This window comes from Prionailurus bengalensis, chromosome B3 (assembly GCF_016509475.1).
Source record: "Prionailurus bengalensis isolate Pbe53 chromosome B3, Fcat_Pben_1.1_paternal_pri, whole genome shotgun sequence".
Lineage (NCBI taxonomy): Eukaryota > Metazoa > Chordata > Mammalia > Carnivora > Felidae > Prionailurus > Prionailurus bengalensis.
In genome coordinates this window covers 1615274-1633409 of record NC_057355.1, presented here as the reverse complement: position 1 = coordinate 1633409, position 18136 = coordinate 1615274, and the positions used below count along the sequence as shown (strand labels likewise).

The 18136-nt window shown below is 57.8% G+C and overlaps 1 protein-coding gene across 4 annotated transcripts in view; it reads left to right on the top strand.

The window, feature by feature from the left end:
- Positions 1-18136, top strand: part of BCL2A1 (BCL2 related protein A1) — a 57809-nt gene that overhangs the window by 37342 nt on the left and 2331 nt on the right. The window contains exon 3 of one of the 4 annotated variants that reach the window (XR_006292990.1): positions 6845-9081. The exons of 1 other annotated variant lie outside the window; for it this stretch is intronic. Coding sequence is in view for 2 of the 3 variants with exons in the window: in XM_043553866.1 (XP_043409801.1) it covers positions 11401-11817 (417 nt within the window). In the remaining variant the exon portion in view is untranslated. 2 more of the 4 variants (XM_043553865.1, XM_043553866.1) reach the window with 2 other exon arrangements.

The following is an 18136-nucleotide window of genomic DNA, read 5'->3' as shown; positions in this document are numbered from 1 at the left end:
TGACCACCAGCCCCTCCATCCCAGGACCAAGTGCCAAGAGGGGGGCTCAACTCCGGGGACTGGGCTTTCCCTCCTCCAGGCCCCGAGAGCTTGTGTTTTCCCCGCCTGTGACATTTTTCTTTACATACGTGATAGTTCAAATGACTCGAGAAATGGGAAGTGGGAAGAGAAGGTTCTGGAAACCCCCCTCCCCCGAGCTTTCCTAATGCCGGCGCGGCGTCAGAAGCTGTCTGTGGCAGGCGCGGAGGCAGGGGCTCCGGGGGTGACAGAGGAGGGGGGTTTCCTTTGGAAGTCACCTTCATTAGAACGATTCGAACGAGGTCACAAAGATACTCCAGTGCAACCGAGCTTCTGTTGTCAACAAAACACTCGTGCCCGGGAGGAATTTTCGTACCTGCAAGATGGGGCAGCGTGGACGGCCACCGGGCGCCCCCGACTCGTCACTAGCGTCCGACCCGTTGCCCCTCTCGTTCCGTCTTGCTCCGCACCTCGCGTTCCCTTTGCTGAAGTGGAAGCAGTCCTGAGGGGAGGGGCGCCCGGGGGGCTCAGTCAGTTAAGCGTCTGGCTCCGGTCACCATCTCAAGGTTCGTGGGACTGAGCCCCGCGTCGGGCTCTGCGCTGACCCCGAGGAACCTGCTTGAGATTCTCTCTCTCCTCCTCCCTCTCTGTCCTTCCCCTGCTGGCTCTCCGTGTCTTTGGGGAGCTGGGAGAAAATCTGGAAATGTTCTTCTGGTCCACGTGGGGAGGGGGTTACAGGTGGAAAGACAGGTCCAGAGAGGAAAACGGGCCCAGGAAGCCCGAGCTTGCGCCAGGCCTACGTCCGGGTCCGAGCGTTCCCTCTGGGCTGTCAGGACCCTGAGCTGCCGCTGGGAGGGAGGAAGGTGTCGGGGGAACTCGGGGGCACCCCCAGTCCTTAGAGCGTGGGGGAGCACCTCGCATCGACAGGGGGTCCTCCTGCTGAGAATCACCTGTGCTTCCCTGAGAGACTGGGGTCATGTTTCCAAGCAGGCGGGACGTCACTGCAGCCCGGGCCCCTCTCTCTGCCGGGTCGTGTCCCTGCTGGAGGTGGCAGGTGCCTCTGTGAAGGGGGGACATCCAGTCTCCTTTACGGATCCGGTCACTGGTGACACGATGGTGGCTTCTGACTCAGGCCAGGATGCAGGGAGTCCCCACCACGTGGGGAGTGAGGGACACAGTGTTCCAGAAGCCTTTGGGCATGAAGGGCCTGATGGGAGTGATTTTTGGCCTTTCTTGCTGCTGGAGCAGCGTCCTGAGGGCGGGGGAGGGGGGGAGGCAGTGCCGGAATGTGCCGGCCTGGTGAGGGTGTGAACGGGGGTGGGGGGCGGGGAGCCCGGGCGTGAACAGAGGGGCAGGCAGGAGCCTGGGCCTGGTGAGGGCGTCCATGTGTCCAACGGCCCTCAGTATTTCATCCTTAGTTTGAGGATCAACCACAGCAGTTCGTGGGGCTCCCCTCCTACGGCCAAGATCGGGGCGGTGAGGTCACAGGGATCGTGGACATAGAGGTCACAAGGATCACGGAGTGGGGTCACAGGGATCGAGGACAGCGCAGTCACGGAGAAGTTGGCAAAGTCCAGACACCGTCAATCCCTCCATCCCAGTGTCCTCACAGCCTGGCTTGTGCCTCAGGTCCCCTCGGGTCCCAGGCGGCAGCACCAGCAGGGGTCGCCCGTGACTGTCTGTGAGGTTGTTGCCGATGTTCTGGTCATGGGCATTGTCCTCTTACAGTCGGTTGGTTCACAGTCAGGCTCCAGCACGTTCACAGGGGCTGTGTGTGTGTTAGTGCAGGGGTGTGTGTGTGTGTGTCAGTGTGACATGTAAGTGCATGTATGTGTGAGCACGAGCGTGTGCGTGTATATGTGCATGTGAGCGAGTGTAAGCGTGACGCGTAAGCACGTGTACGTGTGTGGTGTGGGTGCATCGTGTGCACGTGTGTGCGCGTGTATGTGCGAGTATTGAGCGTGCGTGTATGTGTGTGTGTGTGTGAGTGTGCGTGTGTGATGTGTAGGTGCGCGTGTGTGTGCATGTGTGGGAGCACGTGAGTGTGTGCCCCGAGGCGTGTGTGAGCAGAGGGGGAGCAATCCCGAAACCAGGGCCTGCCTTCAGCGACTCTCGGTGACAAGACCTCGTTCCCGTCCCCCCTTTCTCCTTCCCTCGCAACCAGTACGTCCTTCACGGCCTCAGATGGACGTGAGCCCGCAGCTCCGCTGACAGGCGTGGGTCCGAAAGAACGCCAGCAGGGACTCGGCAGATACTTGCACACCCACGTGCACACCAGCGGTTCCTGCTACGGCCAGAAGGCGCACGCGAGGTGCCGTGCACCGACAAGCCAGGGGAGCCACAGAGTGTGGTTTACACACGGGATGAAATACCGCGTAGCCTTGAAAGGGAAGGAGGTTGTGACACAGGAGGCGGCCCGGATGAACCTCGAGGACGCCGCGCTCGGGGACGTGAGCCGCAGTTCACGTACACGAGGCGGGCCAGCGCCGCTCACTCACGGGGACGGAGGGGGGGGCGTGGTGGCTGCCGGGGCCCGCGTGGGGGCGGGGAGCTATCATTTAGCGGCTCACGGTGATCGTCGCACGGGACGATGAAAGCGTTCGGGGGGCGGGCGGTGGGGATGGTGGCGCGAGAGCGTGGATGTGGTCACTGCCAGTGAACGTACGATCGGGAGTAGTCCCTGTGGGACATTCTGCGTGACGTGTGCGTGAGCACACGTACACACACACACACACACACACACACACACATAAGTCAAATGGGCCGTGTGCACCAAAACCTCGCCGAAGCGCGGTTCGTTCCGGCAAACCCCAAGGCAAGGCACCGTTGACTTTCGGCTCCTGGCTCTGAAGGTTGGTAAGACAAGGGTTTGACACGTGGCCGCAGTGTGACCCTCACCTGTGCCCGGTGACTCACGGGCCTCGTGCCGTGGCAGGAAGCGCGGAAGGGAGCCCCTCTGAGGCCGCAAGGCCGGTCCGTGCTCTTCTGAAGACGTCCGGTGCCGACCGTCCCCGAGAGCTCCGCCTCGTCGTCCCAAGGGGGCCTCGGCTTTCCGGGCCCGTGCCCGACGGTGTGGCGCCCGGTAGGACGAGGCACCACGGCCGAGATTTGCGCGCGGGAGAGGCGCCTGGCCCAGGCTGTGGCAGCTACTGAGGTCGTACTGGACTCGGAACTCCCTCGGGGGACCCCCACCCCCTGCTCTTGCTCGCGCTCCTTGTCTGCCTGGCCGAGCGCCTGCGAGGCAGTGAGGTGGGGCGGCCCGCACCGTGTGGTTGGGTGACCGTGGCCAGGAGGGTGCGGGCGGAGCCCCGTCGGGGGACCGTTGCAGGTCTAGGCAGGATGTGACGGGGGCGGGACGAGACTCGGCCTCCTCGGGTTGGGACAAGTCTCGGAGGCAGCGCTGTCAGGACACGCCGCCAGGTGACACGTCGGGACGTGCCGTCAGGTGGACGTGGTGCGCATGTTAAACAGAGCGGACGGGCACGGTCCCGGGCTCTGTGCTCGGTGGATGGCGACGCCATTTCCTGAGATGGGGACACGAGGGAGGAGTGGGCTGGGCTGGGGGCACGCGGGAAATCAGAAGTTTGGTCTGGACACGTGAAATCTGGGATGCCCGCTCACCATGTGGGTGGAGAGGCCAGGCAGGCAGGTGGGCCTGGGGGTCCGGGTTCACGGGAAGCACGTGGGAGAGGCACACTGAGCGGGAAGATGGCCCAGAGCTCCGCGCGTCCTAGATCAGGCCCGGAGCGGGGAGCGGGGAGTGGGGAGGGCGCCCAGTGGCTTTGCTGTCGGGGGCAGAGCTTACGAGCGGGGGCTGCCAGATGGTCCCACCCACACCACGAGGATGGGACCCACCCTGGGAAGTGTGGTCCCGTGACCCGGAAGAGCAGAGGTCAGGGGGTGACCATCCCACGCCTGGAAGGGAGGAACACCGAGCCTCGCTGCATCTCGGAAAACCTGTGTCCTGACTTCTTTCAGGAATGTTCTCGGCGACACCACAGCCTGAGTTCTCCTGATGGCGTCGTGATGGGGAGACACGTTTGTTTGAAACCTGTTCATAAAAAACCACAATTTTGATTTTGACAAAAAGAAGAATTGATCGAGAAACCCCTGGAACCAAGGACTTGAGGGCGATGAGGACACTCCGTCCCTGTCACCCCTCCTCCCTGCGTGTGGGTTCCGTTCGTGCTCACCGACTTCCTCTCCCGGGTGACACAGCCTGTGCGGCCCCGTCGCCGGAGCCTGGGCGCCGGGGAGGGCGGTGTTGGCCGCACCGCGTTTCAGCGCTTAAAGCCTCGAGGGAGGGTTCCGGTTGTGCGGAGGTCGGGTGCCTGCCCCATCCGTCAACTGTACTCAGGGTTTGGAGGGTTTGCGGCCGAGCACGTACCTCCAGCCGGGACTGTGTGATGGGGGCTGTGGAGCAGACGACCCCTCAGAATGAAAGGGAAGTGCTGCTGGACAAAACGATACATGTTCCTACAAAACCAGGCCAATAAAGACCCGTCTTTTCTTGAGCCGGGGAGGGACCTCCTTCACGGCGGACATAATGCTTCGATTATTTGGCAAATACTCACTCCCCTCCCGCTGCAGGAGGGGCCGTGTGATCCGCAGCGTGCGGGGCGGTGGGGGCTCGAAGCCCGTTTCCGTGTTGGGCTCACACCCTTGTGCGTCGGCCTTCTCCAGCAGTGGCACACAGGCCACTCGTCCCTCAGGGACGGGAGATGGCAGAGCGGGGCCGTCCCAGCCGCGTGCACATCTGGCACCGGGGTCGGCTCCCCCGTCTGCCCTGCTGCGCCCACACCCGCGGGCACGCGGAGCCCCCATCGGAGCGCTGCACGGGGCCGGGGGGCTCCTGACGCAACAGCATTACTGCAGGGGAGCCAGCTGACACGGCTGCCGCGCCTTCCTGTCCCAGCCTCAGCCCCACAGGCTCTCTGGGGCTCAAGTTCACCCTCTTCTCTTTCCCCGATGCCCCTTCGGAGCCACGGACGTGGCCCGTGTCCTCCTCCAAACCCCGCATGTCTGCCGCTCGGGGTCTCCTGACTGCTCCTCGTCGGTCACTGTGTGGTCCTGGCTCGGGCCTCATCGTCTGTGCCCGACGTGACCTCAGCGGCCGCGGTTAGGTTCCAGAACTTGTAAAGAACCGTTCAACTCGGTAAAGAGAACAATTTGAGTTCTTAGGAGACGGACGCGTGCTTTGAACGGATGCTTCGCGAAAAGAAGGTACAGAAACGGCCAGTGAACACACAGAAGTGTTAAAACCACAATGAGGTGTCACTCCAGACCCACCAGAAGGATAACATTACAAGGACGGACCACACGAGTGTTGGCGAGGAGGCGGGGCGCCCGGGGCCCCACGTGTGGCGGGGCTGGGGCACGGTGGCACGGTCACTTCAGCACATGCTGCAGCGGTTTGCAATGAGTTTGAGCTTATCCGTACAGAACGCCGCAGCCAGAATGAGCCGCTTACCGCACGGGCCCCGCAATCCCACCGCTAGATGTTTCCCTGGGAGAGACGAAAACTCAGTCCGCTAGGAAGACTTTGCGTGCAGCGGTTTTTAGCAGCTTTATTCGTGACCTCCCAAACCACCGGGTAGAGAACGGATAAACCCCTCGAGGTAGATCCACACGACGGAACGTATCGCTCAGTAATAAAAAGGAACAAACTTGATTTTCTCAACTGCGTGCACAACTGAAGCCATTCAGCTGAGCGCCAGAAGTCAGGCTTGTGTGCTGACTGATGTCCCGTTTGTGGGATTTCAGGCCAGGGAAAAGGAGCCCCCCGTGACATCCAGCAGACCAGTGGTGGCCCGTGGCCAGAGGGGGGCGTAGGGGACCGGCCACAAAGGGGCACGAAGAGATGTCTTGGGTTGGTCGAAACGCTTCGTGTGCTGATGGGGATGTTGACACCGGTGAGAACTCACCGAAGGGCGCACTTCAAGTGGATGAATTTTTACGTCTGGAAATCCTCCCTCAATAGCACTGATGAACAGCCTGTTTTCCCGTCTTCCTCAGTAATCAGCCCTGCAGAGATAGTACCTCCTAGATCACAGATCTGACCATGTCTCTCCCTTGTGTAAAGCTCCTGAGGTTCAGGGGCACCCGGGTGGCTCAGTCGGTTGAATGTCCGACTTCGGCTCAGGTCACGATCTCATAGTTTATGAGTTCAAGCCCCGCGTCGGGCTCTGTGCTGACGGCTCGGAGCCTGGAGCCTGCTTCGGATTCTGTGTCTCCCTCTCTCTCTGCCCCTCTCCCGCTCACACTCTTTCCCCTAAAAATAAATAAAAAACATTTAAAAAAATTTTTTAAAAACCTCCCAAGGTTCCTCTTCCTTTTTGGCCCATTCCAAGCCCCCCAAGCTGCCGTGGCCTCGGATCCGCATGTGCTCTTGGCGTGGCTGAGAGCTGGGCCAGCTGGGTCGGGATGCACATCTGTACTCCCCCCTGGCTGTGCTCAGGCTCGGCCCGACAGTCCTGTATTCGTCCCCAGGAGCCAGCTTGAAGCTGGCCTTCTCTCGGGGACGCCCCTGGCCCCCCGCTGAACTTCAGGTCCTGTTGTGTTGTGCCAGTGTCCCTAACACTCTGTGGCAGAGACATCTGGGGGTTTGGGAGACTCTTGCACCGTGAGCACCTGCTAACAGCACCACCCCTGGATGCCGCGCGGGGCCCCGCCCGTGGCAGGTGCTCAGCGAGCTCGGGGAGCGTCGGCCGAGGCAGCGGCTTCGGGGTGTTCTGAGTTCTTGCTCCGCACAGAGCGCTGCCCTCGGGCAGCCCGGTCTCACCTGCTGTCACCGAACACACTTCTGCTTCCTCCCTTTCTGTTTTAGATCAGCTGTTCCATCCCGAGCAGGGAAAGTCCGAGGCCTTCTGCCACACTCACTCGACGGTCCCATTCAAACGGGCTCTTCTCCTGCGTACCTTCCCCCACGATGACATCCGGGGAGAGAAGAAGACTGCTTCCACTTTGCTGGGCGGAACTTGGTGCCAGAACCGACGTAGCTTCAGCCGTGACATCAGCGTCGGGAAAATCCTCAGCGTGGCCGGCCGTGGTAGTGACAGCGCCGTGAGCAGGGCAACGGGTATCCGAGTAAGACGCAGACAGGGAAGGAGAGGCTGGTCCGGGCGCGCACCTGAGCGCACAGGTGCGAAGGACAGACTAGCGCAGTGTTCCAGGTGGCACACAGGCATTCTGTCTTACGTGGGACCATTCGTAATTTTAACCTCCCCCTGGCCTCCCCCCCCCTTCCATCCCCTTTGTGGCCTCTACAACCGTAGTTGAAAATCCAACCCCAGGAGCCACGTCTGTGGACGCCTGTCTCCAGCCCTCCGTGCCTCCCAGCTCCCTTCCTTCCCAACTCCGTGTTTTCTCCAGCACCCACCTAGGCCTTTCTCCCAAACACAGCAGGAGACTTGGAGGGGGTCCTACCCGCTTATTTTGCTCACAGAACTTCCTGGAAATTTGTCTCCCTGGATGGAAAACAAGCTCCCACCAGGAGCCTCGTCACATTGGGACAGTGGCTTTTCTTTTTTTTTTTTTTTTTTTTTTCTTTTTTTAATTAAAAAAAAAAATTTTTTTTAATATTTATTTATTTTTGAGAGAGACAGAGACAGAATGTGAGTGGGTTAGGGGCAGAAAGAGGAGACACAGAATCCAAAACAGGCTCCAGGCTCCGAGCACAGAGCCCGACGCAGGGTTCGAACTCACAGACCACGAGATCATGACCTGAGCCGAAGGCAGACGCTCAACTGACGGAGCCCCCAGGCGCCCGAGGACAGTGGCTTTTCTTGACTGGGAGCAGACTGGCCTTTGTTGTTTTCTGATGGTTGAGGCGTGGCCCCAGCAGACGGACGGAGGCAGATAGATGTCCTACGGTGCACATGCCCCTGCCCTTGTGTTGAAGACCAGTGGTCTCTGGAGAGTCAGCTCCCGCCACGGCCTCAGGAAAGGGACACAGCTTGACTCACTCCGGCGCTAAGAGTAAGCCAGGGCTGGGGGCTCCCCCGAGCCACCTCCTGGAGCAGCCAGAACCCCAGCAGTTTCCCCCACAGGTTCCGCCTTTGGGGAAAAGAGAAGTCGACCTCAGCAGCCTGTGCCTGAGGTCACGCACTGGGGCCCTGTCCTGGAGCTTGGTTCCCTGGGCCACTCGCCAGCCAGGATCACCTCAGGGCTCTTCCCTCCTGCCCCCCTATCGAACCCCGCCGGAACAGGAGGGGGCTGATGACACAGTGGGAGGCATGAGATCCAGGCCGCCTTGTCTCCAGGGGGTTGGGACCCAGGGGGTTCGCAGCCCTGCGGTGGCCTGGTGGGAGCGGGGCTGGGCAGGGTGGCTCCGGACTGCCTCCTGGATCCCTCCCAGGTCAGTTTCCTCTCTGCCAGGCTGCTGTGAGGGCCACGCCGACTACACTGTGCCACCGTGTACGTCCGTGTGGGACCGTGTGTGTCCGTGATCTTGCACGTGCGGCCCACATCGTGCCCGTCCTCTGACACTCCTCTTAGCAGTAAAAGTGGCCTGCGTTTCCTCTCCTTGAATCGGTGTGGGCTCGTGACTACCCATCCCGTAGGACAGAAATGGTGCCTCTGAGCTCTCGGCTGGGTGACGAACGGCCCGTCACATCCCGCACCTGTCACTGGAGCCCCTGAGCCGCCGCGAGACACGTGTGAGCCCTCTGAGGTCGCCATGCTGGAGAGACCGCACGGACAGACCCTGAGGCTGCAGCCAGCCCGGCTTTCACACTCGTTCAGGCCCCCAAGATCTGGGGTCTGGCCTGGGAAGCAGCGGATGGGCTGGAACCCGCTTGTGGAGATACGGCCACGTAGGTAAACACAGCAGAGAGATAGAGGCAGTTCCCGTGCAGGGATGTGGCAACAATTGCACTCCCACAGCCCAACGTGCTTTGCAAACGGAAGAGGTGGTTGGTTGTTAAGGTGGCTCACGCTCTTCCGATTGCTGTTCTCAAACACTAATACTTCCCTCGGCCGGAGCCAAGGTGCCATGCTTCTCCGGTGGAAGCTTCCGGACAAGACGTGTACAGAGAAGGCCTTGGTCAGGCCACGGACGCTTGTGCGGTGGGTTCTTACAGCACACGCTTACACTGCTTTTCCGGAAATACTCGCGACCATGGGAGTATGAGGGGCAGTCTCAGGTCCCTAACACACCCCATCCCTTCAGAGGTTCTCATGACGCCCAGCGGCGTCCGGAGGGGAGAAGGCCGCTGCTCCTGGCTTCTGCTCCGTGGGTGAGTGGACGCAGTGGTGAGGGCAGGGGAGGACCTTCCCGGGGACACGCTCCTCCATTCCGTGCGGGTCCCCTGTCACCCCAGGACTCCAGGATCAGGGCGTGTGACGTTCAGATTTGCGGGGACACCCTGTGCGGGAGGCAGGAGCGGGGAGGCCGGAGAGGCCGGGAGGAGGAGGGAGGTTGGCCGGGAGACCCTCGCCCGCAGTGCAGTCTGAGAGCATTGACAGAGGGGCCTATGGGGCAGATGTACCTGCTGCCGGGGGGACTCGGGACGCAGCCGCGGGGCCGATGCCATCACGTTCCTGAAGGAGGAGGCCCGACAGGTGCCCCTTCACGGCCACCTCGAGCCCCGTCACCATCCCCTTCAGTCCCCGCGTGAAATACAAGTCAGCATGAATTTCCCCCGGTTTGTAGTGGTTCATGGAAACTGACGGAAAGGCACGCGGTCACTCCACAAGTGGATGGAAAGTGAACTCTGCTTCTCCAGGGACCCCGTGTTGCCCGCGCGCTCTCTTTCAACCCCCACGGCTCCCGCCTGCTGGCAGCACGGCCGGCCGGGGACGGGGTGACCCCCAAACACCTGAACCACCGTGCGCTCTGCTGAGGAGACTTGAAATCCGCCCTCGGTCCCCGACACTCCTTTCAGCCAGACACTTGGCCACGCCCGGCCCCGGGTCCCCAGGCCGCTGTCCGAGCTCCAGACGGTGATAGGGGTGCCCTTCACGTCCCGCTGCGCACTTGCCCAGCTCCGTCCTTGCGGGGAAGCCGCGTCTCCTCGGTGCAGGGGCAGGTGCGGGGAGAGCGAAGGGGCCGTGTTCGCACAGCACCAGCCGACCGGGCTTCCCGCCTTGTCCCACCTCCGCCCCGATGCCAGCCTGCCCTCCCCGTCCCTTCCCGTCCCATCATAGAGATGCAGGGCCCGCGGTGGGCAAGGAGGGAGGCGGCGGGGCGAGGCCGGAGCCGGGGACCTGTGTGCGCGTAAGTCTAGAGCCCCGTCTGGTCCCGCGGTTTCTGATTCAGACGTGGGATAATTTACCTGATTTCAGAACGCGGTGCGAGCAGGACTCTGCTGTGTGTCCGGCCGGGGGGAAGACCGAGGGGGTGCCGCCCGCCCGTGTCACCCGTGCTCAAGTCCCAGGGGGCGAGGGCGAGCCGCCAGAGCCTCGCTCCAGAGGCCCCTGTTCTGTCTGCTTCGGACGGAAGTTCCCTCCCAGATCTTCACGAACCCGCGGCAGCCGCTGGGTGGCTGTGTGGGACACTTCTCTGCGGGTGGCATTCACTTCGTGTGAAACGACCCGTTTACCAGCGGACGGGGAGGCCGTGCGCAGTATACTGACGGTGCCGTGCGGCCACCTTGCGGCTCCCCAACGTCTCGTCACAAATCCCACCCTGTTCCCAGGAAGGAGTAGCCCCCGCCTTGGCCCCTGGCGGCCCCCGGTCCGCCGTCCCCACGGGTCCGCTTGTCCCGGGCGGCCCATACCGAATGGAATCACGGCACGGCGCCTACCTGGCTTGCTCGCCTCGGCCCCGTGGTGTGTCGGAGCCCCGTCCCTGTCGCAGCCCAGCTCGCTGCCTCGTTCCTCTCGTGGCTGAGTGACGTTCCGCCGCTTACCCGTTTATCCGGCGGTGACCGTTGGCACTGTGGAATCGAGCCGGTCGCCGTCCCCGGCGCCGCGGTGAAGGTGGCGTGCGGGGGTGTGGGCTCCCGTTTTCAGACCAGGGCCGAGCTCCGCAGTGGAGCTGCTGAGCCGTCTGGCAATCCCACGCGCAACCCTCCGAGGAACGGCCGAGTTCCCGCGGGGGCCGCCGCCCCGCCTGCCCACCAGCCGCGTGGGAGCGCCCCGGCTTCTCCGCATCCTCCCACAGGAGACATTTGAGCGCCTGCGTCCACCGCTCACGGTTTGAGGAAGTGGGCTCTCGCTGAACCGTCTTCCTGCTTCGCGCTGTCAACTTTCTCTTTCATACCCGGCCCAGGCCGAGTGACGGGGAGGAAGGATACCGCCCGGTGATGCAAAAGGAAATTTCCCCAGCCTCCACGCGTCGCCGTGCGTCACACCCCGCCGGGGGCCGCGAGCCTTCACCTGCCGTCACCTCGCCGCCTCCCCGAGAGCAGGCTCCAGACGGGGCTGCGCAGCGGGCAGAGGATGGCCGACGGCGAGTTTGGGTACGTTCTCACGCTGGCCCGGGACTATACGGAGCACGTTCTGCAGGGGCCCCAGCCCGGGTCCCACCCAAGCAGAGTATCCCAAGTGCTACAAGACGTGGCCTTCTCGGTCCAGGGGGAGGTCGAGAAGAAGTTGAAGCCGTGCCTGGACAAGTTCCACGTGGTGTCGGTAGACACGGCCAGGACGATATTCCACCAAGTGATGGAAAAGGAATTTGAAGACGGCATCATTAACTGGGGCAGGATTGTGACTGTATTTGCGTTTGAGGGCATCCTCATCAAGAAGCTTCTCCAGGAGCGGATCGTCCCAGACGCGGATGCGTTTAAGGTTTCCTACTTTGTCGCCGAGTTCATCACGAAACACACGGGAGAATGGATCCGGCAAAACGGAGGCTGGGTATGTGCCGTGGGATATTTCTCGTTGTTCTTACCTTTGAACTAGGAATTGACAGTTTCTCCCCGGTTAAAAAAAAAAACTACTGTTTTCTTCAGGTGGTTTCTTTTTAAAGGTTCTTGTTTTCATTAAAAAGCTTATTTATTTATTTTGGGGGGGGGGGCAGAGAGAGAAGAGGAGACAGAATCCCAAGCAGGCTCTGTGCTGTCAGTCAGAGCCCCGCTCGGGGCTTGATCTCATGAAAGGTGGACGCCTAACTGACCGGGCCGCCCAGGTGCCCCTGAAGCTTCTCATTTTATAAGAAGACATTTCTGGCTCCTTTCCAGTGAATCCTAGAACTTTCTAGCTGGAGAACACATGCGGTGCCAGCTTTGACTCCTAAAGGCCTTACGAGTGGGGGTAAGATTTGGGAGCGCGAGAGCGTCTCCCCAGGGCACCTGTCAGAGGCGCAGTGCCCGGCGGAGGACTTGGCTATGGCCAGGCTGTCATGACAACGCACAATCAGCACAGAAGGAGGTGGAATCAGATGCTGTTGTACTTGGGTATTTACTATTTTGCAAAAGACGGGTACATTTTTGCAAGTTCATTGTTCACAAACTGATTTTCTTTTCTTCTTTTTTTTTCAACTTTACAACATAACAAATTCTGGCTGCTAAAGCCTGTTGACTAAAAATAATAATAATAACGTGCCATACCACCAGCAAGAAGCTTCATAGAAGAATTTCCACATAACAATTCACTTTATTATCAAAGCCTCGGAAAGCCCAGACTGGGGGGTGGAGGGGCTCTGTTAGAAGGCACTGATAAGGGGCTTTCCACGGCTGGATGTTCATGCTTGTCTTTTACCCCAGTACCCTTAACACTGACTTATTTTTTAAACTTTATTTTTTTAATTTTTATTTATTTTTGAGAGAGGGAAAGAGAGACAGAGAGAGAGAGAGAGAGAGAGAGGGAACAAGCAGAGGAGGGGCAGAGAGAGAGGGAGACACAGAATCCGAAGCAGGTTCCAGGCTCGGGGCTGTCGGCACAGAGCCCAACGCGGGGCTCGAACTCATGAGCCACGAGATCACGACCTGAGCCGAAGTCGGACGCCCAACCGACGGAGCCACCCGGGTGCTCCTTAACAACTGACTTTCTGAAACTACTTACGGCGCCACAGATCCTCTTTCCAACCCCCCGGCCTAGCCCTCTCCTCTCCCCAGAGGGGAGATATGCATTATTAGCAATTATTTTACACGCAAATCTTGCCTATTGAATAACTCTACAGAAAATACACACACTACTTTTTTGTAAAAAATTTTTATACATATAAATACTACGTGGTACTTATTCCGGGTTTATTTTTCACCCAAGGGCCTTTAAAATATTATTTTAAAGAATACTACAGAAGAAAAAAAAAAGAGCCCTACACCTATGCTGTTGTATGTAAATGCTGTTGAACGTCCGGCCGTCTCTGGCTGATGGATATTTCAGTTATTTCCAGTTTGCGATAGCAACAATACATCACAGAATCTGTATCCATGCACTCCCTTGTGGAATATCGAATTGCCGGGTCCTGGTACATGTGCATTTTTTTGACGTACTTGATCCGTGCCCTCCAGGGGGGCTCCGCTAAGCCCCCCCGCCCCCAACCAGCTGACCCGTGTTCGGTCGCGGCAGCCTGTCCTAATCTCCCCAATCCACTGGGTTAAGAAAATGTAATCAGGGACACCTGGGTGGCTCAGTTGGTTGAGCAACCGACCTCAGCTCTGGGCATGGCCTCACTGTTCGTGAGTTCGAGCCCCGCGTCCAGCTCTGTGCTGACAGTTTAGAGCCCGGAGCCTGCTTTGGATTCTGTGTCTCCCTCTCTCTCTGCCCCACCCCCTGCTCATTCTCTCTCTTTCTCTCTCTCTCTCTCTTTCTCTGCCCCTCCTGGGATTCTCTCTTTCTTCTCTGCCCCTCACTTGTGCCCTCTCTCTCTCTCTCTCTTTCTAAAGAAAATTATTGCTGTCTTTGGTTATTATGTTTTATTTATTTATTTATTTATTTATTTATTTATTTATTTTTTAACAATTTTATTTTTAAGTAATCTCTACACCCAACGTGGGGCTCGAACTCACAACCCTGAGATCAAGAGTCGCACGCTCCACCGACTAAGCCGGCCAGGTGCCCCTGGTTATTACAAATGTTCTAAATTTTGATGCAGTCACATTTTACGGGATGTCCCCTGCATCTTGTTTAAGGCTTTCCGGTGTCATGATGGGGCATCCCGCACTTGGTCCCCCCCTGACTCAGACTGACTCGGGGCTGGAGGAAGCATGGCGGGGGTGGGGGCGGGGTGGGTCTTGCTCTCTTCCTCTCAGCTGTGGGTGACGGGTGGAAATTCCCACCGTGCCACGGAGGTTTCCAGCGAAAGCAAAACTCCTCTGGTGCAGAGGAATTCAGTTCGCAGCTCTCTGCGGGCTCTGTGTCCGGGCACCCCACACGGTATCTGCAGCATATACGTTGTGATGAACGTTACTCGAAATCTAACGAGTTAGCAGTGTTTTGTGAGCTCGTGGAGCCCTTGGCCGGGCGATGGGATGGTCTCTGAGAGTCTCCGGAAGCGGACTCATCTTTCAGGGGGTGGCCTGGGTGTAATTGTGCGTGCGGCAGGATGAAGCCTTCCCAAGTGGACGTACACATACACACGCGTGCCCACGCACACACTCAGCCTTCACGGGGTCCTTGGGTGTAGGTAGGCTTGAAGCACCGGACTTTCACTCCTGGACAGCTTGACTCGTAGATGTGACAGACGCGCTCCTGAAAGCGTGCTCCTTTTCGGTCCACACGAGACACGGGTTGCGTGGAGGAATCAGGATTTGAGTCCGAACACGTTAGCACGGCGGGCTGACACGAGTAAACGTACTCGTGAGGGTTCATCTCGGGGCAGATGGCTGCGCTACAGTCGAGATTTCCCGATCCGTGAAAATCGGTCAGACGTGACCGTCCGGAAAGCTTGTCACCGGCTCCAAATGAGAAATGCGCATGCATCACGAAAGATGAGAAGGTCAGTTAGCACACAACCAGAGAACTACTATGATCTAAGTACTTCGCAAGTACGATTAGACACGTTATGAAAACTTTTGGGTCAGGAAGGCAGTATGTCGGCCGCTTGGATAGTGTGAGCACCGACTGTGGGTCACACGGTTCTGGGCTGGCTTCTGGGGTCATTCAGTGCCCGTGGGACGTCCACAGGCTACTACTCGGAACCTTGTTTCCTCGTCTGCTGAACGGGGAGAATAATGCTTCCTCCTCCCAGGACCCGGCGTGATGATTAAATCAGTTACTGTTACACACGAAGCACCTGGCTTAAGCACTCAGTACAAGTTTAGGGTTATTGTTAGCGGTAGTATCATCAAACGTCCCCGATTGACCAGGTTCAGTCCTCCCAAGTTATACCAGCCAGGGTTAGATATTAGTCGCCATCGAAACCAGATGCCCTGAAGGGAAAAGGTAAGACCAGCGTATCGCTAGGACCAGCTATGAAGGGCACACGGGAGATTTCAAGAGGCTTCACTATGTAATTCGGAAAACCACCCTAACACGGAAAGAAAGCCCCTTTCAAGACGGGGACGCACAGTCAGCACTGGTACTTCCCAAGCAACCGCAAGAGTCAGAAGGGGCGAGACGAGCCGTTTTTGTTTGCTTGGTTACGGTTGCTTTTGATCTTCCTGCTCTGAAGGATGGTCTTTTTGCGCCAAACAGAAGGACACACGGAGACTTGTGCCCGCGTGGCCGGGTGCCCGGCTGGCGGAGGCGTTTCCGAGGTGTGAAGCACAAGCAGCGAGGGGACAGAACCTCCATGGGTCTCTCGCATCCTCTGCTTCGTTAGATTTGGGGGCCAAGTTCTCCTGATGTTTCTCTCCAATTTTGACTTGAGATTGAAAGTCACTGAATGAAAAGAAAGACGGAATTCTAGCCCCCCTCCCCCACACCTTGGGCCCTTCGGGAACGCACTCTAACTGGGGCGTCCCTCTCCACCCCTCTCCCTCACACCCTACGTCCGGGGCACAAGCCAGTCCTGTCGGTCGGTCATGCACCCAGCCCACCCGGGACGCGTCCTCCTTCCTCTGACGCCGGCCGTAACCTCTTACCGGTTTTCCATCCTTGCCCTGCTACAGTCTGTTCCCCACACAGCAGCCACGACGTGAATTCTCTCGTGTCCTGGCCTGATCGGAACCCTCCCAAACGCGCCTTCGCCCGGGAGCAAAAATAAAATAAACGTTCTGACTGCTGTAGTCAGAGCCCTACCTGGTCTGGCCCTAAGTCCCCAACCAACCCCATTTCCTGTGAGTCTTTGCTTTGCTTCATAGCTCCAGCCTCCCTGGATAAGCCAATCACACTCCGCCCTCAGGGCCTTTGCACTTGCTGTGGCCGCTGCCTGGAATCACCAGGGGTCTGCATCGGCCCCGCTGCCCTTCCCAGGGGTCCGTGCCACGGTTGCCCTCCTCGGGGAGTCTTCCCTAGCCGTCCCGTCTCTGACGGCACCACCACCACTCTGTCCTGTACCCGGCTTGACTCCCTCGTAACTGCTTATCCGTTCCTTGTCTTTCTCTGTGACCAGAACTCAAGCTTCGTGAGGCCAGGGGTCCTGCGTGTTTAGTTCACCAGTTTGTTTCCAGTGCTTCAAACGGCACCTGGCATGTGGCCGAAGCTCAGTAAACGTTTGTCGGATGAGTACACGGAGTGAATAATCGCCAGGGAAACGCGGGGATAACGTTGGTGTCTTCCTAGATGTCAAACATTCTGAGGATCTGGGGTTCTCTGCATTATTGATGCAGAACGTCATTTTACGGCTTAGGCTTTTCTGAAGCCACGGTACCTGAATCTAACGAACTATTCCTGGAAAGAACCAGATCTGTGCGCTCCTTCTTTATTCCCACATTACGGACAAGATATCGAATCCCTGTTTCTCTAGTTTCATATAATGGTTTTAAGATGCAAATAGTGTCACTGGAAATAAGTTTTTGAAAGAGGAAACCTCTCTCCTGCCACTGTAACCATCTGCATGCGCGTGTCCTGTGCAATGACGATTGAGGAATGTGAGTTTTCTCCTTTGAGATCACCTGCCTAATGTATTGCACACCAACACTTGTAACGTCTACAGAATATCCCAATTTTATGCGTCACAATTACTTTACCAGTTCCGAATTGTTAGACATTTGGGTTGTCTTCCTTCTTGGAAACAATGCTTCAAGACTGGCCCTGGGTGGGTTTTCCGCCCCATCGCTGAGCAGGCCGCCTCTTGATCGGTGTCTAATGACGGATGGCCCGTCGCACTGCTCCCAGAATGGATACTGCCTCCCGAAAGCGCTCTATCAATGGAGGGACGACCCAACAACCCCACCAGCCAGGGGGCAGGACCAGTAAAAATAATTTGGGGGATTTCACAAGACTCAAAATAACAAGGTCAACTTAACAGGTCCAAAAATCAGTAAGACCGTATTACAATGTGAATTCTTTAACTGACGGTAACGTTGAATTTCCCCCCACACCCTTGTGCGTGATTCGTGTTTCTGCTTTCAACAGCCCTTGTCTTCTCAACTCTTAGGGGCTCGATGATGAGTCTCTTACCCTTGAATGAGCCCTTTCATGATAAATGTAAATATTTTCCTGGTCAGTTCTTTTCTGTTTTTTTTTTTTTTATTATTATTCTGTTAAAATACACGTAACGTAAAAGGTACGGGCTTAACCATTTCTAAGCGTGCACATCAACAGTATTAAATAGTCGCACTGTTGTGGGACATCACCAGGATCAACCCCCAGGACTCTGCACCCCCCGACCCCGGATCGTGGTAACCAGCACCCTACTTTCTGTCTTTATGGGTTTGACTATTGTGACCACTTTGTGTAGATGGGGTTAAACAGTATTTGTCTTCTCGTGACTTGCTTAGCTCACTGAGCCTCGTGTCCTGAAGGTTCATCCACGTTGTGGCAGGTGTCAGAACGTCCTTCCTTTTTAAGGCTGAGTAGTATTCTGGTGTATGTATAGACCACGTTTCGGTGACCCATTCCTCAGCTGAGGGGTGCTGGTGTTGCTTCCATGTTTTAGCTACTGTGAATTTTCTCCTCCTTTTAATTTTAGCTTTTTATGGCTAAAAAACCTCTAATCTTTTTTTTTTTAATGCTTATTTATTGTTGATAGAGAGACAGAGCACGAGTAGAGGAGGGGCAGAGAGAGAGGAAGACACAGAATCTGAGGCAGGTTCCAGGCTCTGAGCTGTCAGCACAGAGCCCGACGCGGGGCTCGAACCCACGAACCGTGAGATCATGACCTGAGCCCAAGTCAGACATTCGACCG